A 21785-nucleotide genomic window follows, 5' to 3' on the forward strand; every position below is an offset into this window, starting at 1 on the left:
TATAAGAATATAATCATATTGCATATATTGTTGCCTAAGTAGAAAATAAATTATATATCAATGCATTTAATAGTGTACCAAAAATGCTAAATGTACTATACTGTAATGATACTTTTAATATGTAAATTGCAATTAAGTAATTCCAGATTTATTTTGCATGAAACTTAAAATATAATCGATTGTAGTATGGATCCAATCCTGTAAAAGCAAAACTATATTATTTAATTGAATATTACAACTTAAAATTAAACATGATTACTTCAATTACCCTTGTATGCGTTGCACAAAAATGAAGTCAAATAATTAAAATATTGAGTACTTACTTAGGCTTGTATCCATATTTTTATTTAATGTTGCATTTAATCTTTCTTAATATTTGAAGATTTCTTATGTTCTTCAAATCATAGCAAATTTAATAATCCGTACTACATTATACTGGTGCACACTGAAAATTGCTATACGTTAAGCACAAGTGCACAATATAAACATTTTGACGATTAAATAAGCAATGTATATTTTGCTAAATAACGATATTAGGTATTTACAATTTCGTCAGAATGTTTATATTATGTCTGTATATTAAAATATAGTAGTTTTCAGTATGCACTAGTGCAGTGTAACGTAGGTGACCAAATTCACTAAATATTAAACTTCATATTTTATTGTGTTTGTGTTCCTCGGAGAAATGTATATACAAAAATATTGTTTAGACATAATACTGTCCTTCAAATTGCACATTTTTTACAGCAATTATACAAGGATGATCAAAATAAAAATTAATGCTTGTTAATATGAAATTTACTTACACATAGATAAGTATTATGCGACTAAACTCTATTGCAATGAAATAATCTTAATTCTTTCTTCTGAAACCTATTCTGGAGATTTCTCTTATTAATGCGAATATTAATTTAAATCTAATTCTGACAGTTGGTTGTCAGTTTCAAAGAAGTATTTTTGTATCCACTAGACATCCCAGGAAAATCATAACAAACTGAGCAACGAAAATTCACTGCTCAATTTGCTATGATTTTCTTGGGCGCATGGATACGACTATGTCTCAACAACGAGCTTTTATCAGTAAAAGACTTCTCGCACTCGACACACTTGTACGTTCTGCCAGTGTGCGTGACCAAGTGTCTGCTAAGACCTGATGCGTGACAGAACGCCTTCGGACAGAGTTGACAATGATGCAACTGGATATCATTCGGATTCAGCTTCTGATGTCGGCGCATGTGCACCTTAAGAGCCTCCCGCTGTGTGAAGCTCTTCTCGCAGTGCTGACACTGGAAGGGTTTCTGACCAGAATGTGTCATCAAGTGGCGGAATAGGATCTCCTTCTGCGCGAAAGCACGATGACAGATGTTGCAGCCAAATGGTTTTTCGCCTGCAAGCAGAAATAGAAATAACGCGCATATGCGTTTCTATAAAAACCTTAACAGGTAATAGATATTTGTTTTTATATTTATATGTTATGCGATTATCTACATATCGATGAAAAATATAAGGAAATATAAATCCATTTAAAAGGAAATAAAAATTTTCTCAATAAGTACAAAGTTAATACAAAGTAACACTGACCTGTGTGTGTACGTTCATGTCTCACCAGGGCGGATCTTGTCGGGAACCATTTTTCACATGCTTGACATGTGAAACCTCTCTGCGTGGAGTGTACGGACTGATGACTCTTCAACATTATTCTCCGGGTAAACGCTTTCGGACATTTATCGCACTTGAATACCTTCAGTTCTGAATTTGCGTCAACTGCACAATACAATTTTGATGTTTGTAACAATTCTAATTATTATAATTTCTATTTTATTACAGATAATGCAGTCTCATAATGTTTTTTACCTATCGTATCAGCCATAGGCTGAAGTTTCAATGACTCCCCTTGAGTGGAACTGTTGCTGGTAAGTTCCATCATGTATACATTTTTATGATCTGCATTCGCGATCGCTCTCTGCACCTCTTCCGCTTCATCCTCGGACTCTTGTTCCTGTTTAATACGCGTTGTTCTGATAGTGCACCGTGCTTTGGCTGTTCGTTCCTCAGAAGGCACCAGTGTAATGTTTTCTGGATCCTCCGAAACATTTTCTTCCATTTCCGGATTTTCAGAATTCATTCCTATATATATTACAATAATATATATATATATATAAACCAAATATTAGCAAATATACTTTTTCAATTTTTAACTAACTTTCAATACTTTCAATACTGAGAAACATACCCAAGATATATCCACCGACAAGTTCCTCCTCTGTTACCTCGATTGGATCTCCATCTGCTTGATTATTATCACCTTTGGTCGAAACTAAATCAGCTAACAACTGTTTAACTTGTTTAGATGTGCCAGTGGTGGATTCTTTTGAATCATCCTTGCTGCTATCCTGGCTTTCGCCTTCTTCGTCCCCAGACAACTGCTGTATCATCTTCATATGTTTTCTGAGTTTGGCATCTGCAGCCTGACATTTTTTTCTGAATTGGTAAGACTTTTCTAATTGATATTTGCATGGATGACATATCATATTAGGCAGGCAATCCTGTTCGTAGACCTAAAACATTAACAATACATTACATTTAAATCAATATGTTTTAATTTCTATATATAATATAGATACTAACAATAAGATATAATGGTAAACTTAACAATGTTAAAGAAGAGCATATATAATATTTCAATTAACATCCTAATCTAATCACAAAAGTTATAATTCAATATTCTGAATATCTAACATTTCCAACTATTATTATGTTTAATATTTCAGATTGGCATGTGGAATTTCTCAGGACATCCTCCGCTTTCTGTCGAGAGATCATCATTCATAGAGGAAATGCGAAAGAAGTTCGAAGTTTGCAATCATCCCTCGAAGGAATCGCGCCGCGATTATTATCTGTTTACATCCAGCAACGGACGCAGACCGTGTTATATACATCCGACGTACTAATATTACAGATTTCTATAAATCCGTAGGGTAAAACGCGATCGCAGACGCGAGTCTAGGTCTCTGCAATGAGACGGCGCGAGGCCGTAAAAGACGTACCCTATCGCGTCAGCTCGTCGATAACTCGGTAAAGCTGGTAGTTGCTTCGCGCAATGTCGTATCTCTCTCTCTCTCTCTCTCTCGGATGTATACATGTGTGCGTCAAGTATATATACATATATGAATTCTACACGAAACCGATCGCTGTATGGCGCGAAGGACACGCGAGGGCGAGGACATGAGGGGAGGAAGGGAGTAGGGAGATAATGCAAAAGGACGCCGTACGGCGCGCAGAGATAAACTAGATTCCTATTTTTCAATCAGCTGCCTCGTCGACCTGGATTTATCATCGCGAGTCTCGAATGCGACGTAGAAATTTCCGCGGACGCGAGAGAGAGAGAGAGAGAGAGAGAGAGAGAGAGAGAAAAAGGGAGAGAGAAGGAACCATGAAGAGAGACCGAAATTCCCACCTCGATGTTGATGCAGGCGAGGATACGCAGGGGCAAGGGCACCGTCTCGTCGTCGTAGATCGGCACCATCTCCTCCTCCTTGGCCAAGCACAGTCGGCACAGCTCGTTGACATGGATGATCACGTTGCTCGGGCTGTCGCCCTTTTTCCGGCTGTACGTTTTCATCGTGGCTTTTCCGGCCGTGGGTGAGTCCGGTTCGCCTTCCCTTCCGCTCGGCGATATCTATCTATTCTAATTTCTCCTTCGTCCTCTCGGTTCCCCAGCTTCCTACCTTTCTATCCCTCAGCCTCCAGTTTCGAATTTGCGGCAAGTGCACGACGGAGCGTAATGTCGAAAACGCAGGACGGAGTTTTCCGTAAGAAGTTCCGCGATCGTCAACGCCGGAGACTCGGTCACTCACAACGGAATCTATAATGGCGGTCGTCCGTCAATGATGGCGGCGCTGCGGTCGGCGAATTGGCAGCACTGCGCGTCTCTCTTTGGCGGCCATATTCGCGCGCAAGATGGAGGGAGTGGGAGGGAGAGAGAGGGAGAGAGACGCCATTATTCGACGCGCCGACGAGCGGGAGAGAAACACGGAGCTATGGCTGGAGGACGCGACGAGATTCGGATGCTGCGGACGCGAGAGGAGCAGAAGCGGTGGGGCGGAAATGGCGTCCTTCCGTTTCTTCGGAAGTCGGTAAGGGCGATTGCGATTATTGATTTTCCATTCTTCCCAACGGCGGGAAATGCGAGCCCCGCCGACCTAACCCTTCCTCGCCCGAAGCCAACTTCGCGTCCCATCCGAATTCCTGTTCCTGGTAAGCAGTCTTCTTCCGTTTCTTTTCTCTTTCGGCTCCTTTTTTCCCCTCTACCCGCTGACCTTTTCGTTTTGGCGCGAGTCGACGAAGAGAGACCAGAAGCGGAAGATAAGACGCGCGCATAATTTTATTGTTGGGCTTTTCAATGTAATATAGAGGTATATCGACGGACGCGTCGAGTGTTTCATTCGTTCTCTCTTTCTCTGTCTCTCTTGGTCTCTCGCCGGTGAAATATTTCGTTGCCGATACGTATAGATCCGGGTCCTCTTTGTTATCGAGCTTAATCGAGTTATTGTTAAAATTAATTGTTTTTGTCGATTTTTTTTCTTTTATTATCGAGTCTTTATTCTCTCACAAAGCACGCATTCGTTGTTGCAACAAAACACATAAATAACGTAGATTGTAGTCGCAGCAAAATGGAGATTTATAGAAATATAAAATAGAAGAGAAAAATAATTGAGAGAAACAAGTTCGTATATTTTTTTCTATATTAGTGAAATATCTCTGTGCAGTTAAAGATATTTTTAGCGAGAGCTTCATTTTCCGAGCAAAAAAACTGTTTCGAAAGAGGAGGGACATCTTTTTTATCTTGGACATACTTTTCAAAAAATCGTTCATAAAATTGTGTCACACAAATTTTATGTTTCATAGAATATACGTTCAATTTAATATTTGGAAGTAATTTAAAAATATCCTTCCGAGCAACTGACAATTAAAATTGTATTTCTGTAATTAACATATGGTTTTGTCGACGTAAAATAATTATGCTACATAATTATATTTGTGTGCAGGAAGTGGCCGCAAAAACAGCACGATTCGACTGGTTGCGCGGATGCAGGCGTTGATCTCTTTCCAAAGACGGTAATGCAGAGATCAAAATGTCACAACGTAATTACAGCGATAACGTCGCAGGATAATAAATACCATGGACTCATTAATAGCTTTCGCATAATCGATATTAACGCAAAGGGTAAGATAATATTATGGTTTATAATAATTATATTGCCGTGATAAGAAACATCGTCGAAGAGACATGCGCGATAACGAAATTATAGACAATCTCATATCAATCAATGTTAGAGCTCTTTTTAAATTTGCGTTATTGAGATTTGCTTCCGAGTAATATAGTAACATTCTCAACCGGAAACTATCGGTTTCAAACACTCCTTGCGAACATCTGTTCCGGAAAGCTTGTGAAACTTTCGGTAAAATATTTTTGAATGTACGAGGATGTTTCAATAAGCAATGCGTGGAAAAAATAACGTGACGAAAAAATATTCTATTCATTTTTGCAGACTTTGAAAACTTCTTTTATTTTAAGAAATATATATTTTATCTTATAGTTATTAGTATAATTAGTATATAATATTAGTAATCAAAATTAATATATCTTTTAAAAATAAAATAAGTTTAATCTGAAATATTTCGGAAACTTCTATTTATTATATTTATTTACATTATATTTATAAATTGTAATTAAAATCATTATTAGTTCTAAATCCGGTTTATTTTATTATTGATACTATTAGTTTACCTTTCTAAACATCGATTTATCCATTGATAACGTCATTATAATACTGATTATAATTTTATGTGATTGTGTTTTTATAGGAGCTGATTTAATAAACGCCGAATTCTCTCTAACAAAGTGGAAACGCATTTCGCCTTGGAACAACTGGAAGCCCCGTAAACAAGGTAAAGTACAACGTCAAAGCACTTTAGTCTGATTTATTTTCATTTGCGTTAGCGAGGTAGATTACACAAAGCGTACAATTTACCGGCTGGCGCATCTTCAATTTCATGGCGTAGAATTCTCGGCGAAGTTACGCTAGATATTGCGGATATAACTTATCGAATGTGGATAGAATCGTTTCTTTGTTTCATTGCTGAATTGTGCAAGGATAAAGGATGCTATCATTAAATATCGATCATTGAACAAAGACCTCTTTGCAAATAAATTTGTATAAAGAAATTTAGGTATATATGCAAATATAAACGAACGAAGGAGAGTTAATACGTTTGCATACGATTTAATTAATTTAACAAGTTTGTCAATAATGAATAATTTCGAGTAACAAAACCTATTTTCAACTTTTCTCTTTCTTTCCCTTTGATGTTTGCGGTATTCGATTTCCTGATAATCGCTGGGAAAGTCTCGTCTGTTTTCTTGCACCTTCGCGAAAAATCTCGTCACATTTCATCGGTAAAATTTTTTAATTGCGCATAAAATGTAAATTGCCACAAATCTCATGTTTTGATGTATACTTGCAAAAATTTCGAAATACTTATAAATGATTCGTAAATTATTTACATCTTGACCTTTCTCTGCCAAGTTTCGAACTTCTCGTATGTAACTTTGAATGAAAATGCAGTGAATATTAGAAAGAAAAATATCAAATTAAAAAAGGAACATAAAAAATCTGAAAATTTAGAATATTCTTTAACATATACATTAGCTTTTTGCTGAATATATTTTACTGAAATTTATTTTGCAAAAATTCCAATAAAATTTGACGTGAAACCTACATGCGACTTTATATCGCGTTGTTTTTTGATCGAAGACGTTTTACGCAAAGAACTAAAAAAGAAAAGAAACATCCGTGTGCGATTTCTGTCGCGATATATTTTTATTAAAAATAAATTCCGCGCTTAATTATGCGATCGGAGTGTTTCTGCCTCTCGAGCTCATATAAATCGCGACGAGACTTTTCGAAAACAAAGTGCGGGAAAACACTCGGCGAGATTTTCCCGCGATTGCCAGGAAATCCACCGAATGCCGCGAATATTAAAGAATGAGAAAGAAAGAGAGCATCCTGGGTGTTAAAAATAACTGCAATGAGGAAAGAGACGAGGGAGCAGAACGAATTCGGTGGTTCCGGGTGAGGGAAGGGGCCGGTGATGGTTGTCTTTTGGCTGCTCTCCGGGTGCTTTCGCTTTTCCGAGAGTCCAGTTTGTTTCGCCACCCGAGGAACCCGTTCTCTACGTATATCAGCGCGAAGGTAGGTGCCGCGTTTAATACACGTTGCATCACTTGTTGTCATTGTTGCGTTCCGCGACGAAAAAATCCAAGAGAACGAAGATACAGAAAGTCAGACGGGATAGAAAAGACGAAGAGAAGCTATTAAAAAGTGGAAAATGTGAATAGATAGTTCAAGGGGAATGTAAAAATTCGATAATATAGAAAAAAATATAATAGAAAAAAACAAAAGGAAATATCTATAATAGAAGGATCAATAATAGAGTGTAAAAATTCGAAGAAAGATTGAGGAATATAAAGTAAAAATAAAGGAAATTAATAGTATATAAAAAAGAAATATTTTAAATTTTTGCAGAAAATTCAAATCGATAAAATTATTAGATATTCTTTTCTACGGATTTTTTTTATTGATTAATCATTGCCTTTAAATAATTGATTATTTAATTAGCGAGATAATTTTCATACTCAATTAACATCTTGGCATTCAATAACCTAATTATTACAAAAGTCTAGACAAAAATAATTAGTTGTGCTATTTACAATAAAGTGGCTGTTAGTAATTATAGTAAAAATAATTATCGATTATATTATAACAATGATATATAACAATGATTTTTACAATCAAAATTATTTAAATATAAATATAGTTGTACACACACTTTTAAAATATTTTTTGAGGGAATTTTTAGAAGACAATTTTAAGATTTATAATAAATTGTGAATTGTAAGTTTGACATAGATGAATTATTTTTCATATCTATATTGCTTTTTGCATGTTTTAAATTATATCCAATCCTTTTAATAGTGACATATAAATCAAGCAGTATATAATGAATAATTTAATTAAAATAATAAAGTATCGATATCTTATCGATTATTATTTACGTCTATAATCAAATGTCATATTAATTTTGAAATACGGTTTAAGAATTGTGAATCAGCGGATTGTATTATATATACCTATAAACGCAAGATTACTTCGCCAAAAACGAGATGTTTTGTCATCACGAGGAATATCCCGTGACTGTTTTAGATAAGTGTTATTGAAATTTGCACGACACGTTTTCGGGGCGCCGTCCCGTCTATTCGCATCGTTCTTGAACCATTACAGATGAATCCGTCACAATTCGAACAGCCAAAAGTTGTTATTTGCGACGTATCGTATATTGTTGAAACAATCCTCCAGAAATAGGCGACACGTCGTGCGTCACATCGATAAACAACGTAATGCGGAAAAATTGTTACCCTCTCTTGCCTCGTACGAAATTGTTACGATCGTACGTGTATCATAACTCTGCAAGAAATAATGGAATTAATAAATTAATAGGTATTATATTGCATTACAGAATTAATTTTTGCATTTTTACAGTGATTTTACAATGTTGGAATTAATTTTTTTTATGATCAATATAAATTTTGACCAAATATTGGATATAATTAGAATTTAATATCCTTATAAAATTCTAAAAATATTCGAGAAATGCAAAATCTGCTAAAAATTGCTGTTATTTATTATTTTCACTTACGAATTAAAATTAATATTTATAATTTTAGTAATTTTATAGCTATTGATTGTATCACTGTAAAAGTCTTGCTCTGTCACATTTATTCAATGCAATAGAACTAATGCAATATTATTTATTCAACATTTGCTCTATTTAGGATAAGGGATGATTTCGAAGAATCGTTTTGCACGATATCGTTTTGCACGATATTTTTTATTGATGACATTTGACACGGTATATGCATGAATAAAAATTGAATTTTCAATGAGACCGCGACATCATTGTCCAAATATCGATGCAGTTTAGAATAGACCTAGAGTTATGTAAAGAGAGAGGAAATTGGTTCCATAAATTTTGAGAGACACGAAAACAATTTTCATGCATTTTTGACTAATTATTGGATGATGGAATTCTAAACCCTCGACAACTCTCACATATTTAGCCTTTAATATACTTAGTCTTTAAAAAACGATCGGAGGTGACTAAATTAGATTATAATTGTGACAAATTAAAACTGATCTGCAGTATCTATGTGACATATATTTATATTTCAATTTTTATTTCAGCTTAATATCAGTATTTTATGACTCCAAATTATAGTGAAAACATTGCAAAAAATTTCGTCAAACAACAATATCAATGATAATACATGCTATTATTAAATCGACACACATTCCATCATCGACCAATTTTTATTGCGCGACGTGCGAGATTTAATGTAATTCAATACGACCCGGAGGAGAGTATGAGCTCTCCAAAAACCAGTTGGTAGGGGGAAAGAGAAGTAGAGATTTTGCGGACGATGTAGATATATTCGGAGGAATTTCTAGGCAAAAATAACCACGGTATAGGCCACCGGTGGATGCCCCTCTTTCCCCCAACAGGGACGTGTCAGTGAGAATTTGAGAGATTTTCGAGAGTCAAACATGTCCGTGTTTTTTGGGATCGATTAAGCGAATGCTAGAATAGAAAGTATCAAGAAGATCAAATTGCTGAATAGAGAGGAAAAGAAAGAGATAGTCACATTTAATTGTGCAATTTTAAATAGATTTTTACACAGAGAAATATGTAGTGTAATATTCTCTTTATTCTGTTAAAAACAATAATTTTTTAAAATTTCTTAAGCAGCATTATTTAAGAAGCTAGATATATAAGAGACAAATTAAAAAATCGATAATAAAATGTAACTGTTTAAAAAAATACGCGAAATTACAAGCAGAATTCGTCAGAAATAGATTGCTGTAATTTCGCGAGGAGAGGCGTTTAATTAATTATCCGTATCATTTTATCTTTTTCGATAGAAAGATTTAATTAAAAATAGTATTTCCAGTATATTTATATACTTATAAGTATATTTATATACTTTGAGAATATTGAATAAGAACATAGATATAAAATAGATCTATTTTTTAAAAAACACCTACATTTCGATAAAAAAAACAGGAAACCTCGAAAAAAGAAGATTCGCATATTAAGTTTCAAAGCAATTCGAATATCTTTTCAATATACTTTCTCACACATCGTGGAATACCCGAGAGATATTACTATTAATGGAACACTCCATCCTGTGTAAATCACATCTCCGAGTCTGCCGAGTATTTTTCCTGGTTTTCGAAATAGACGCACGCGTTAAAATCTTTCAACGATGCGCAAAGAGGAATGTAAAATGTTTGCGAGAGAGGCAACGCAAGGGTAAAGATGCCATTCGTGACCCGATATATTTTTTTTGCAATTATACAATAAACAGAAAGCATCCGGTTATTTTGAAGGAGGCTTACATATATGTAAACTCGCGACTATCATATCGCTATTAAAGAGACCACAGACTTAATTGCTGCGACATTGATTTCATCAGAAATTATTAATAAATAAACACACCTACATATTCTAAAATAAATCTCTTCTAAAATAAAATAATGAGAAAAATATATATATATATATATAAATATATATATATATATATATATATATATATACACACGAAGAGAATTTTCTCTTAGAATTTACGCTGAAAATCATGGTAATCGTGGGACAATATGATATGGAAAGAATTTATGAGAATTTTTCTGATTAATATTTATCACAATAAAAAATAATAATATCTATCACAATAAAATATAAAATATGTTTGATTAATTTTACTAAACTGTATAGTAAAATTAATCAAACATATTTTATATTTTATTGTGATAGAGATATTATTTTTATTGTGATAAATATTAATCAGAGAAAATCTCATAAAATTCTTTTCATACCATATTGTCCCACGATTATCATGATTTTTAAAAAGTAAATTTTAAGAGAAAATTCTCTCTGTGTATAGAGTATAAAAAATTATATAATATATTTATTTTTCTAATATATCTCTCCATTAAACTCTGCATATCTATGAAGGGCGAAAAGAAAGAGATGTACTTAAAATTTTTCTTTTTAAGCACGAAAATGATTAGTCGCTGAATTGTACGTGAAAAAAACACTGATTATTATTTAATATTTTTATTATTATTTTTTTTATTAAATACACGATACTTTTTTATGTGCATGCATCCCTGCGCGAATTTCTTGGCACCAGTCTGGAAATAATACCCCTCGTTGCGACTATAGAATCTCTCTCTTGCTCTCTTTCACGGCGAGATCAAGTAACCAAACATTTTCGAACGATCGTTACATTTCAAACGATCTTCTCGAGACGACCCAATTTCCGAAATTGCGCTCACTCTTGGACCTCGCACGATTTGCGATCGATTTGGAACGTGATACGCGTGACTCACATGTCAAGGTAGAAATGTCACCGTTCATCATGTCACGTGAATCTCTGTGATAATTGCATCACGGCAGATTAACGATCGTAATTTTTCACAAGGTAAAACGACAGATTGCCTTTGTTATTTATTACCGCGCTTAATTTGCAGACACGTACGTAATCGTTATAAGTAAGGCAGATATTTGCTGTGAGATTCTCTATAGCCACGCGATTTGATGTAGTGGATTTTGGCAGAATTCGTATGAAAATAGCGCGACGATGGCAGATAAATGACACGCGTGCCATTCGTGCATGGCACGTTTAAGAAAATAACGTCATATAATAAGTAATGTTATTTGCTCTGGTTTTAAACAAGATAAAAAAATTATTCAGAACATCTTTCGCGTCGTGTTATCAGATCGACACTTTTGTTTATTTGGTATTGAGGATTATTTTCGTATGACGATTACAAATTTGAAAATCAAATTGTTTAAATTAGAGAATGGGAATAGAAATACAATAAAATGTATTTTTCTCCTGAAGATCTTATTTTACGAAAATATTTTTTAGTTATCAGATTTATTTAATATCGTCGCAATTAGTCCTCAATATTTAAAAAGTTTTTCAATATTCTATATACATATTGCGTGCTTTCTCTTACAAGAACATTTTTTATGTTACAGTAATTATAGAGTAATTATAGAGAGATCTCTCGAGATTAAGGTATCAACATGGCCACCCAAAACACGAGATATGTGAACAAGCAGTTCAATTCTCCCATCAATTTATATTCGCCACAAGCGATACAGGAGACTCTAGATAAGCAGACTCAAGTTTTGGCTAACGGTGCAGTCGGGTAAGTTAAGTGATAAAGTGATAACTTTCCAATGAAAAATTCCAATTAATAATTTTCCAAATATAACATAAATCGTAATTCCTTAATATTATTTCAATTTTGCCAACGTTTTATAGTCATTAATTATACCAGTCAATTTGATGAAGAAAATTATTGCGCCTGCTTATCTCGATAACACATTCCTCGACCTAATTCAAAAGCTAACAGAGCGGACAGTAACCCGGATGCATCCTGCGGATCTTCTCGATTGACTTGAATGACTCACTTGGTACTTTTACCGCCGAAACCGCCCGGCGAATCTAAAAGTGGTCCCGACGCGACCACCTTGCGTCAATCATCGAGTATCAGCCTCCTCCGTCTCGAGCTTCACGTGTCTCGCGATCGTGATGTCGATCGGGCGACGCCAAGTGAATCAACCGACGGCGTCGATGTCAGTTCGCGATGTCAGTTATTTTCAGAGGGTCGAATCACCGGCCGCGGTTAGAAATAAACGGCCGGAGAGGCCGGTCTGTGCAAACCCCGACGGCTGCACCGACCACAGTCTCTTCGTACTTGACTTAGTTTCGCGCTTGATGGACCGCGGACGCGCGCTGACTCTCCTCCGTTAACCTCATCGTCATCTGTAATCCGTGCCGCTTCGCAAACTCTCATCGAGATGATCGCCACGAAGAGGTGTGATGATTATCGATTTTCACAAGTTCTTAAGATCTCGCGAAGATCGCGAGTCTTTCCTTTCGAATCTTCTCGAAAATTCAAAGTGTGTGGTCTATTCAATGACTTGGCAGCTCTTCAACTCGCGGTTCTATGCTTGTTGGTTGTTGACAAGCTGAGAATCTTCGTCCATTCAATGCTTACGTTCGACTTTCGCCAATGATGCGCGAAAGAATGGATGGTATGAGTAAAAGCGAAGCAAAATATTCTCTGTTGCATCTTATTATGAAAAATTGAATTTATATTTTGCTTTTAAATATAAAAAAGAAAGTTTCTTTTTTTCTATATAAATTTATGTAATAATATTTATATTTATTGTTCATATCTTTATTAAAAATAAATATTTTAATTTCAAATATATAATCTCCTGACAATTTTACCTATATATTTTTTTCAAAAATTACGCTTCCTTTTATTTATACGATCCATCTGCATTAAACTTTGAAAAGTAAATGAAAAATTATTTAGAGAATTGAATATTTCTATAACATTTTCGAAATTATTAATAAACCGAGCTTGAACATGATTTCTCTTCTTCCAGGATCGACTTCAACCAGTTAGCCAAGCCAACGAATTTGCAGAACAGCGCAGTTCTACGTATGCTCGAAGAAGAAGAGGCGAGGCAGCGCGGTGGTCAACCCGGTAAGTGAAGAAAAACGTTATAAAACGAAATATTATAAAAAAACATAATATTTTATCTATACCTTGATTTTTTACTGAGAATACTGAGATATTAAGTACAAGTTTAGATTTGCTTGTTCAGATAAATTTAGGCTTAACAATTCGTGATATATATTAAAGTTTATTGCTGCGTCACACTAATTAATAATCGCGATGATTCATAACGTGCAAATATCGCGAATATCAATGATTGATCATCGTCGGCATTCCTTAAATTATGGCGGTATCGTTGGCAACACATTTTCAATTTAGCATAACACAGCCGTTACTCTTGTTATACCGCACGCTTTGGCCACGACTCAAAGACGTAACTTCATCGGATTACTGACACATTTTCGCAAAACACACGAGCCTCTCAGCGCGCGAACACTGAGCGTTATATTGGAGAAAAGCGTCCTTGTGGATACATTACATTAATTTCTTCCCAAAAATCTCCGATTAGGAGAAAGAAATTCATCATTGTCAAGCGCGTTTTTGAGATTCTGATCAATCCGCGAGGATCAAGGGCTGCGCTAATTTTACTGCTTTGATGACTGCCAAAGAGGAATATGAAAAATTAATTTGTAAAAAGGAAAAAAAACGTATATTTATTATAATAATTTTACAATAAAAATATTTCATTATATTTGTTACTCTACTCCTAAAGAATTTATGCAGCATTTAAAAAGTAATAACAGATTGCCGTTATAAATTGCCGAGATAAATCTAGATCTTCTGATTTATCGTAAGATCATTGAGATATATAGAGATCTCTCGGACATTTCTCATAACATGGTCCTCTTCTAGGGTGCAGCTTGCCCCTCCCTGATCGGACACAATGTCGATTCCCCCCTACTCTTTGGCCGGTCACCAGAAAAGCTCTAAAATCGGTAGCCAGCTAGTTTCCGCGATAATGAAAGATACAGGTGACTTCGCTATGGCGTTAGTAGTTCGTTGGCGGGTGTCCGTTTTGGCAGAGTCGCGTTCATCTTTGCGATTTCGTGGCTAAACTAGCAAATTCCATCTGGGAATCGGATCGGTATGTGACGTATAGAATCCAGGAGAATTTTATTAGCTGCCAGGAAGTGTATTCGCACACTTTGCGCGATTAACGACGTGCGACCCCCATATGGGGTGTCGCAATATTCGTCTGTTACGACACACTCGCGATGCGGTCCAATCGTACACGTAAGAGTTGCCTAACATTAGGATCGTATGTCATTAAATATTATTCGGGATAAATGTTGACGGAAAAGTCGTATAATAATATCACTATTATATATCAATCGTCATGTGGTGCGATAAACGTTAGATCAAGTGCGTCGATAGAAATTGACAGTTTAATGATATGATCATCATATCATGATATTACAGTGATACGATAATTATGAGAATGATGATCACACTTGAGTGGATATACAAAACACTAATGATTAACAATATAATATTAATGACAAATAAATGAGTGACTTAATTTTTTGTTATCAATTGAAATCGATTATAATACTTTTACAACACTTTAGATAATTCAGTAATATTCTAAAATTATGTGTAGATATTAATTAGCTTACGAAAAATAAATATCGATGCCAAAGAGAACGAGAAAGAGAGAGAACATTCAAATATTTATATTAATCTATAAAGACGTCAGTATCTAAAAATATGCCATGTTGCTTCCATTATTTCGAAAATCGTCCAAGATTATAATAGAATTTTGTTTTCTATAAAAAAATTTTTAGCTAAATGATTAAATTAATTCACTAATTTATTAAAACAGTTATACGTCATAATCATAAAAACGGAGGAATTTAATAAAAACTAGACAATGGCCTTCGGCTCTGCAAATTTCTATTATTATCGTTTCTTAGGTCTCAAACGAGTAGCTTGGCCACCGCCTCCAGAGGATCAAGACTTCGACTACGTGGAGCAAACTCCCATCCAAGCGAAGGTAAGACGATAAATAATTGTTTTCACATATATATTTCAACGTTTTATAGACATTCGAGTTTCTATCGTTTCGTCGTTCCACTATTACACGCACGACATACGACTCTGATAAGATAAAAGGCAATAATAAACGATTAAGATTGATTGATTCTTAAATTCTCTATCTTTTTTATATTGCGATTGAAATCAACATTTAAAGTGACAAAAAAGTAAAAGCGATAATTGAAAATATCAATGAGAAGAATTGTAAGAAAAATTGATTCTATTATTATAATTATTTACAATAAAAATATATTTATAGAATCACATTTTTAACATAATTTTTGCTGTCTTTTTTCTCGCGTAACAAGTTACTTTAAAAAGATTCGAAAAAACACTTTTGAATGTCTACATGTTGTATGCATTTTTTCGTAATATTATTTATGTCCAATTAGTGCATATAGTTCCTGCATCTTGCCATGCGTGTAGAGTGAATGCAACAATGTTCGTTACGTGTTTCTTTTATGTTCACGTTCGTTCTCTGTGTGTATGCATATCAATGTTATTTTATTTGAAGGAGATGGAGAAAGCATAATATATGTATATATACTGATAAATTTTTGTACAATTAATTTTAATTTTTAAATAATTTTTCTGAATTTTAAAATTTGCGATAATTAAGCTCCAAATTAAAATTTTATTTTAATATCGTGAAATTAATCAAATTAAAATTTTTGTCAAATTTTTGTAATTATCATATAATTGTGAATATCTATATCATCAATATCTTAAGTAGAAAAATTATATCGTCATAAAGTGTTGTTCTCCATCTCTGATTCCATCAATGAATTGGTGCACGCAGTGAATATCGATATCGTTAAGAAAATGAAAATATGAATGCATCCAATATCAACATGAGCACAGCTGGATCACTCCTGAATACACGATAATCATCACATCATTGTGATCATCGAGGCAGATCTAGAATCATTTATCGGAAGCCAAAAAGAAAAAAAATCGTTAAAATTGTTAAATTGGAAATTGTTTTGATAAATCAAACAATATTTGGCTCGAGCGAATCGCGATTAAATTATACAAGTTTTTATCAATATAAATAGTTTTATATACAATTTATAATTATATAATTATTTTAAAAAATCGCGCTTATATTTTAGTTCGATTACACATATATTTCCATAGTATTTGCAATCTTCAGATCTTAACTTCTATAGAATATCAACTTAATGCACTTTAGCCAAATTATATATTATATATTTAAAAAACATTTAGAAAAAAATAATTAAATAAAATAAATAATAAATTCATATTTTTAGAAGATACAGAGTCTATAAATAGATATTTATCTATGTATCTTGAAATAAAACGAAATGATAATAAAATCGGTGTGCAGCTTAAAAGTTAAATAAGACAGTGAAGGATTCACAACATATCTTTTCGCAAACTGCCCCTCCGCGAACATACATATATCGTCTCTCAGATTCTCGTACATAAAAAAAAACATACATCATTCCTCTCTTCGTCGAGAAGAGATGCCAGGCTAATCCGCGTGGTCGCTCGAGCCTGAACAAAATTATCTGTTTTCCTCCGGTAAGACCCGTGGATACGGTGATCTCGGCTCGTACCAGAGCAGTCCCACGTCAGGTCCGTCACCCCAACCACCCTCGACGGTCGCAGCGCAGAGCGCCGTCCCGTCATCCCCGTCGCCGGTGAGTCCTGGCGGCACCCTCCTGCGACAGCCATCGCACTTTCAACAGCAACAGACGAATCCCAAGGGCTGGGCGCAGGTGACACCCCCGGCGACCTCGCCGATCCCGCATCAGCAGCATCCCCTGCTTCCGAGTCAACGTCAACAGAATCAGCCTTGGCAGGTAAGTGATGTTCGCATGGACGTGGCTGACGTGGTCCACCGCAATTTTGGAAGAGCCGGGAATAGTTTTCGGTAAGAGAAACTGTGCGACAACATTGCGAGCGCTTGCAGTCTTGGATGTGAGAAGGAGAACATATCGAAATATATCAGTTACGTACAATTCAGATTCGAGAATGATGTGTCGTAAGAGAGATGTTTTTAGCGAAGATTTGCAAGAAAGATTTTGCAACTGGTATAGATATTTTATTTTTTGCGTGGGTGTGATAGATGACAATGAGACAGTGCGTGCGATGGAACTTACCGGCTTATCCTTTATTTTTACGTTTCAGCAACACCCTCAGGATCCCTACGACCGGACACCGCAGAGGCAGCAACGGAATCAGTTCAGCTATCCTTCATCTGTCCCAGCGGCGTTCGAGGCACCACCCTCCACTATTGTCCTTCGTCCTGAGCCGCCTATCTCGCAGGTAAAAATCTAGGAGCGTTTGAAGAATTTATATTTGAGTCACCGAATAAATAATATTTTCTAATAATTTTCTCTAATAATATTCTAATAATACTCTCTAAATATATATAATAATAAATTTTCTAAATATAAAATAATAATAATCTCTAATAATTTTTTAAATATAATAATAAAAATATACGTTTATTACATTTTTATTTCATAATTTTTAAAATATAAATATATTTTAACTTTCGCGATTTAATATGATATTCGTATCCTATTTTTTACACGATAGCTTCGTGTAAAATTTTTTAATGAAATAATACAAATTATAATTAATTCAGTTATTATACCTGAATCAAGCATTTTGTATTACATTATGAGAATTCGGCAATGAATGTGTTGATAAACGTTCGGTATTATGTTACACATTTTCCACACGACTTTAATCTTACTAAAAATAATACAGTAATATTATATATATACGCATCGCTTCCCAAATAGCAAAAACAGAATACGAAAACGCGAAAGCTTCGAAGAAACGAGAGAAGTTAAGTACCCGTGAACTGTAGGATGAAGCGATATGATATAATATTTTTGCGGAAACTTAGCGAGCCTTTAGCAGAATATCAGTCGTTAAATATTTCGGGTGTTCTTATAGCATCATCGATTACATCGCTCGTCAGAAATTTATCTCTAAGAATATCTTCGCATCTAGCTGTTCCTATAATCCGAGTGGACTTCAAGGAAGAATAATGTTTCTCGCATCACTAACAAAAATGTTCTTTTAGATATTTCCGTGAGATTTCTAGCGTCTTATCCCAAGAATCGTGCTTTAAAAATATTTTTAAAATCAGAGAACATATGAGAGAACTTTATGTACTGTTTTAATTAATGTTTTGCTGTTTTTTTTACAAATTATTAATACCTGCATTTCATAAACATTTATTCAACATTCCGTCATTATTCTATCGAGCCTCTGATTTTAATTTTCAGACACCAGCACCGGTGTACCAGGCTCAGCCTGCAGCAACCAAGGCTCCGGCAACAGGCAACATGCGAGGAGACCTGAAGTGGCCGCCGGCGTCCGTGAAGGCCCAAACCGAGGCGGAAAACCGAGCCAGGATAGAGCTCGCGAAAGGCCCGGCTTTCAGGCCTCGCCGAGTGAACAAGGACTATAGAGGTTTCTTCGCGCAGCATGCTCTGAACAGTAGTTATCCGGGTTACCGAGCACCACCGGGTACCCAGTACTTCACACCGGCTTATCATCATTAGTAAATATTTCGTTTTTTGAGTAAACGAGCACGAAGCATCGTTCTGAGTTTCTCGTCGAATCGGGACCGAGTGTTCCGTGATTTCAGGTGCTTTCCAAGTTACCGAGATACTCAGGACGTTTTCGGATTTTCCGAGATCCGTGAGAAGCGCACGAAGAGTGACTTAAAATCTTTAAGGCCCAGTTCTACCAACGCCGGTTAACTTTAACCTACGGTTAAATTATATCTTTGTCTCTTTTTAAAAACATATCTAAAAAGAGACAAAGATATAGTTTAACCGGAGATTTAAGTTAACCGACGTTGGTAGAACTGGGCCTAAAAGTCAACCGGTGAACAATTTCTGTCACAAAATTTTGACTCACAATGCTATTTTTTTCTCTTGTATTTGGATCACAAATCTGTGCATAAGTTACTGTCCTATCACTTTTTCAGACTGTGGTCCAAACACTAAGAAATTTCGCTTTCACACAAGGCTTCGTGTGCTTCTCGACTTCTCTCGAGAGAAATTTCCACAATCCGGATTTCGCACTTATACGAATCTGTATATAGATTGATTACAGAGACTGATTCTCGGTTTTCTTTCATCTTTGCAGGGTAACATAAATTAATAATTATACAAAAATATAATTCATATTTTACGGCATTCGATTTATTATTCAGGTCTCACCGTTCAGAAATTTCTAAACTATAAATGTCGCATTTTCTTTTCTTAATTTAATATATCGAGAAAGTATATAAAAGTCTTTTAAATATATCTTTATTTTCAACTAAAAATATATAATAGGATAATTTAAAAATGTACTTGTATATATACGTCTTTTCTCTTTCCAACGGGTTTATTTTTATCCTTCCATAATTTAGAAATTTTTGCTTGCGTGACCGCATCTGCAGTTTGGGAATTTCTGATCTAAATGATGAAAATTCAATGTTGTGATAAAATTAATGCTGCAAACTAACGCTTGCCATACGAATCAAAGAAGTAGCGGATCATAAGCAATCGCTTAAGATATTTCGAGAGTGATAGCGGCAGATTGTACTTTTATTGTAATGACAATATGGAGAATAACGAACGTCGAATATAGACAAATATACGAAATAAACGATCGAATAAAAAGAAAAACATGCGAAAGGAGAGCTAATGTATTGATAAGCATCGTTTATATTAAAACGCAATACATTGTGTAACGCAATTTAGCGCGACGATCTGATAGTTAACTAACCGATGAATAATTTTTAATAATGTAATATATTGATGTGAATAAATAAATATCAATTTATGCTAGATCTATCTATTTATAGCCATATACTGTAATATTATACATCTATTGGCATGTGGCATCAGCGTTCTAGGAAAAATTCGAAAATACAGAGGACAGCCAACAGGGAATTGTTCAAGCATGCTGTGGATGATCTGTACATTATGTTTACGGAGTTTCTACCTGTTCTAAAAATGTTGGAATATATAAGAAGAACAAGGATGCGATTACGGATCCATAAAGCACCAGAAATAATACGGAGGCATAATTCAAGCTCATTGTCAGAGCTACATTGTTGAAACAATTACTATTGTGTCACGAATGTACTATAGACCAGATCTATAAAATTGCCTTTAATGTATTCTGTAATTCAGACAACTCTTCTCAAAGTAAATATTTATCTTAATATAATCACTTTGTGATTTATTCAATACCTATGAGATAATATATACAGAAATATATGTTTTAAAACAGATATATCAATTAATCGGAGATCCAGTGCATTGGATGTAGTTAGGGAGTCGACAACTGTCGGCTAAATGATTGTTTATATGAGATGCTTGTTTTGCAAGTATTGTAATATAAAAAATACATTTCAAATCTTTTATTATCTAATATTATTATCTTCAACATTATATTTATTTTTATTATCTTATCTTACATTAAAATACTCTTTTAAAATTTTAATTTATTTCTATCAATAATTATAGATAAATTAAAATATAAAATTGGAGAAACGAAATGAAATCTAACTTAGCAAACAATGTAGAAATATAAATGTGAACTGTTTGTTCTTTTATAGGAACGATGCAAAAAAGACATTGAAAGCAATGATGAGCCATCAGGACTTTGATACTCTTTTTTATCGAGATGTAAATTGGAAGCTTATTAGCAGCATGGAGAAACAATTAATATCTTTAAAGTACAGCCAGATTGATAGCGTGTAATATTATTCATTATTGTGCACCATATAATAGTGATCTCATTAGTGTGCATTTCTTTTGTAATAACACATTTCAATAATAAATCGCGTTGTAATTATATATAACTTGAAAGTTCATTATATTATAATATATTATTAATTTATTACTATACGTGTCAACAATTGTTGCTATTAATTTATCAATATTACTAATTTATAGTTACTAATTAGTTTTCATATATTTTTGTTATTAATTTACATATAAATATTACAGATAATTATTAATGCAATTAACGTGCAATAATACAAGTCTTTTAATACCTTCGATAATTCATCTAAATTAATAGATTATATTTTGCAAA

At 34.3% G+C, this 21785-nt stretch overlaps 2 protein-coding genes across 4 annotated transcripts; one reads left to right on the top strand and one right to left on the bottom strand.

The window, feature by feature from the left end:
- Nucleotides 1-3: 3 nt before the first annotated feature.
- LOC145935049 (uncharacterized) lies at nt 4-3888 on the bottom strand. The gene is made up of 5 exons (XM_083036062.1): nt 3458-3888; nt 2234-2558; nt 1855-2127; nt 1582-1764; nt 4-1387 (listed from the first exon to the last, which is right to left on the bottom strand). Exons 1-5 carry the CDS (start codon nt 3620-3622, stop codon nt 1017-1019), a joined length of 1317 nt encoding a protein of 438 aa, XP_082892188.1. The 5' UTR covers nt 3623-3888; the 3' UTR covers nt 4-1016.
- A 1979-nt stretch (nt 3889-5867) lies between these two features.
- LOC145935053 (uncharacterized) lies at nt 5868-20522 on the top strand. 3 transcript variants are annotated; one of them, XM_083036072.1, is made up of 7 exons: nt 5868-5952; nt 12166-12338; nt 13591-13691; nt 15578-15657; nt 17249-17524; nt 17853-17990; nt 18968-20522. In XM_083036072.1, the coding sequence occupies exons 2-7, from the start codon at nt 12214-12216 to the stop codon at nt 19244-19246; spliced, it is 999 nt and encodes a 332-aa protein (XP_082892198.1). In that variant the 5' UTR covers nt 5868-5952; nt 12166-12213; the 3' UTR covers nt 19247-20522. The 3 variants fall into 3 exon arrangements, with proteins under 3 accessions (XP_082892198.1, XP_082892197.1, XP_082892199.1); XM_083036071.1 differs by lacking the exon at nt 5868-5952 and adding an exon at nt 7099-7256; XM_083036073.1 differs by lacking the exons at nt 5868-5952; nt 12166-12338 and adding an exon at nt 12792-13010.
- The last annotated feature ends 1263 nt before the right edge of the window (nt 20523-21785 follow it).

The sequence above is a fragment of the Prenolepis imparis genome, unplaced genomic scaffold (assembly GCF_030444845.1).
Source record: "Prenolepis imparis isolate NDT839.2.m4 unplaced genomic scaffold, iyPreImpa1.0 SCAF_4, whole genome shotgun sequence".
Taxonomy (NCBI): domain Eukaryota; kingdom Metazoa; phylum Arthropoda; class Insecta; order Hymenoptera; family Formicidae; genus Prenolepis; species Prenolepis imparis.

Coding starts and splice junctions, on each gene's coding strand:
- LOC145935053 (XM_083036072.1), top strand. CDS start 12,214: ATGGCCACCCAAAACACGAGATATGTGAACAAGCAGTTCAATTCTCCC. Junction 17,525..17,852: donor AACAGAATCAGCCTTGGCAG/GTAAGTGATGTT, acceptor TTTACGTTTCAG/CAACACCCTCAGGATCCCTA. Junction 17,991..18,967: donor CTGAGCCGCCTATCTCGCAG/GTAAAAATCTAG, acceptor TTTAATTTTCAG/ACACCAGCACCGGTGTACCA.
- LOC145935049 (XM_083036062.1), bottom strand. CDS start 3,622: ATGAAAACGTACAGCCGGAAAAAGGGCGACAGCCCGAGCAACGTGATC. Junction 2,559..3,457: donor TCGCCTGCATCAACATCGAG/GTGGGAATTTCG, acceptor TTAATGTTTTAG/GTCTACGAACAGGATTGCCT. Junction 1,388..1,581: donor ACATGAACGTACACACACAG/GTCAGTGTTACT, acceptor TTCTGCTTGCAG/GCGAAAAACCATTTGGCTGC.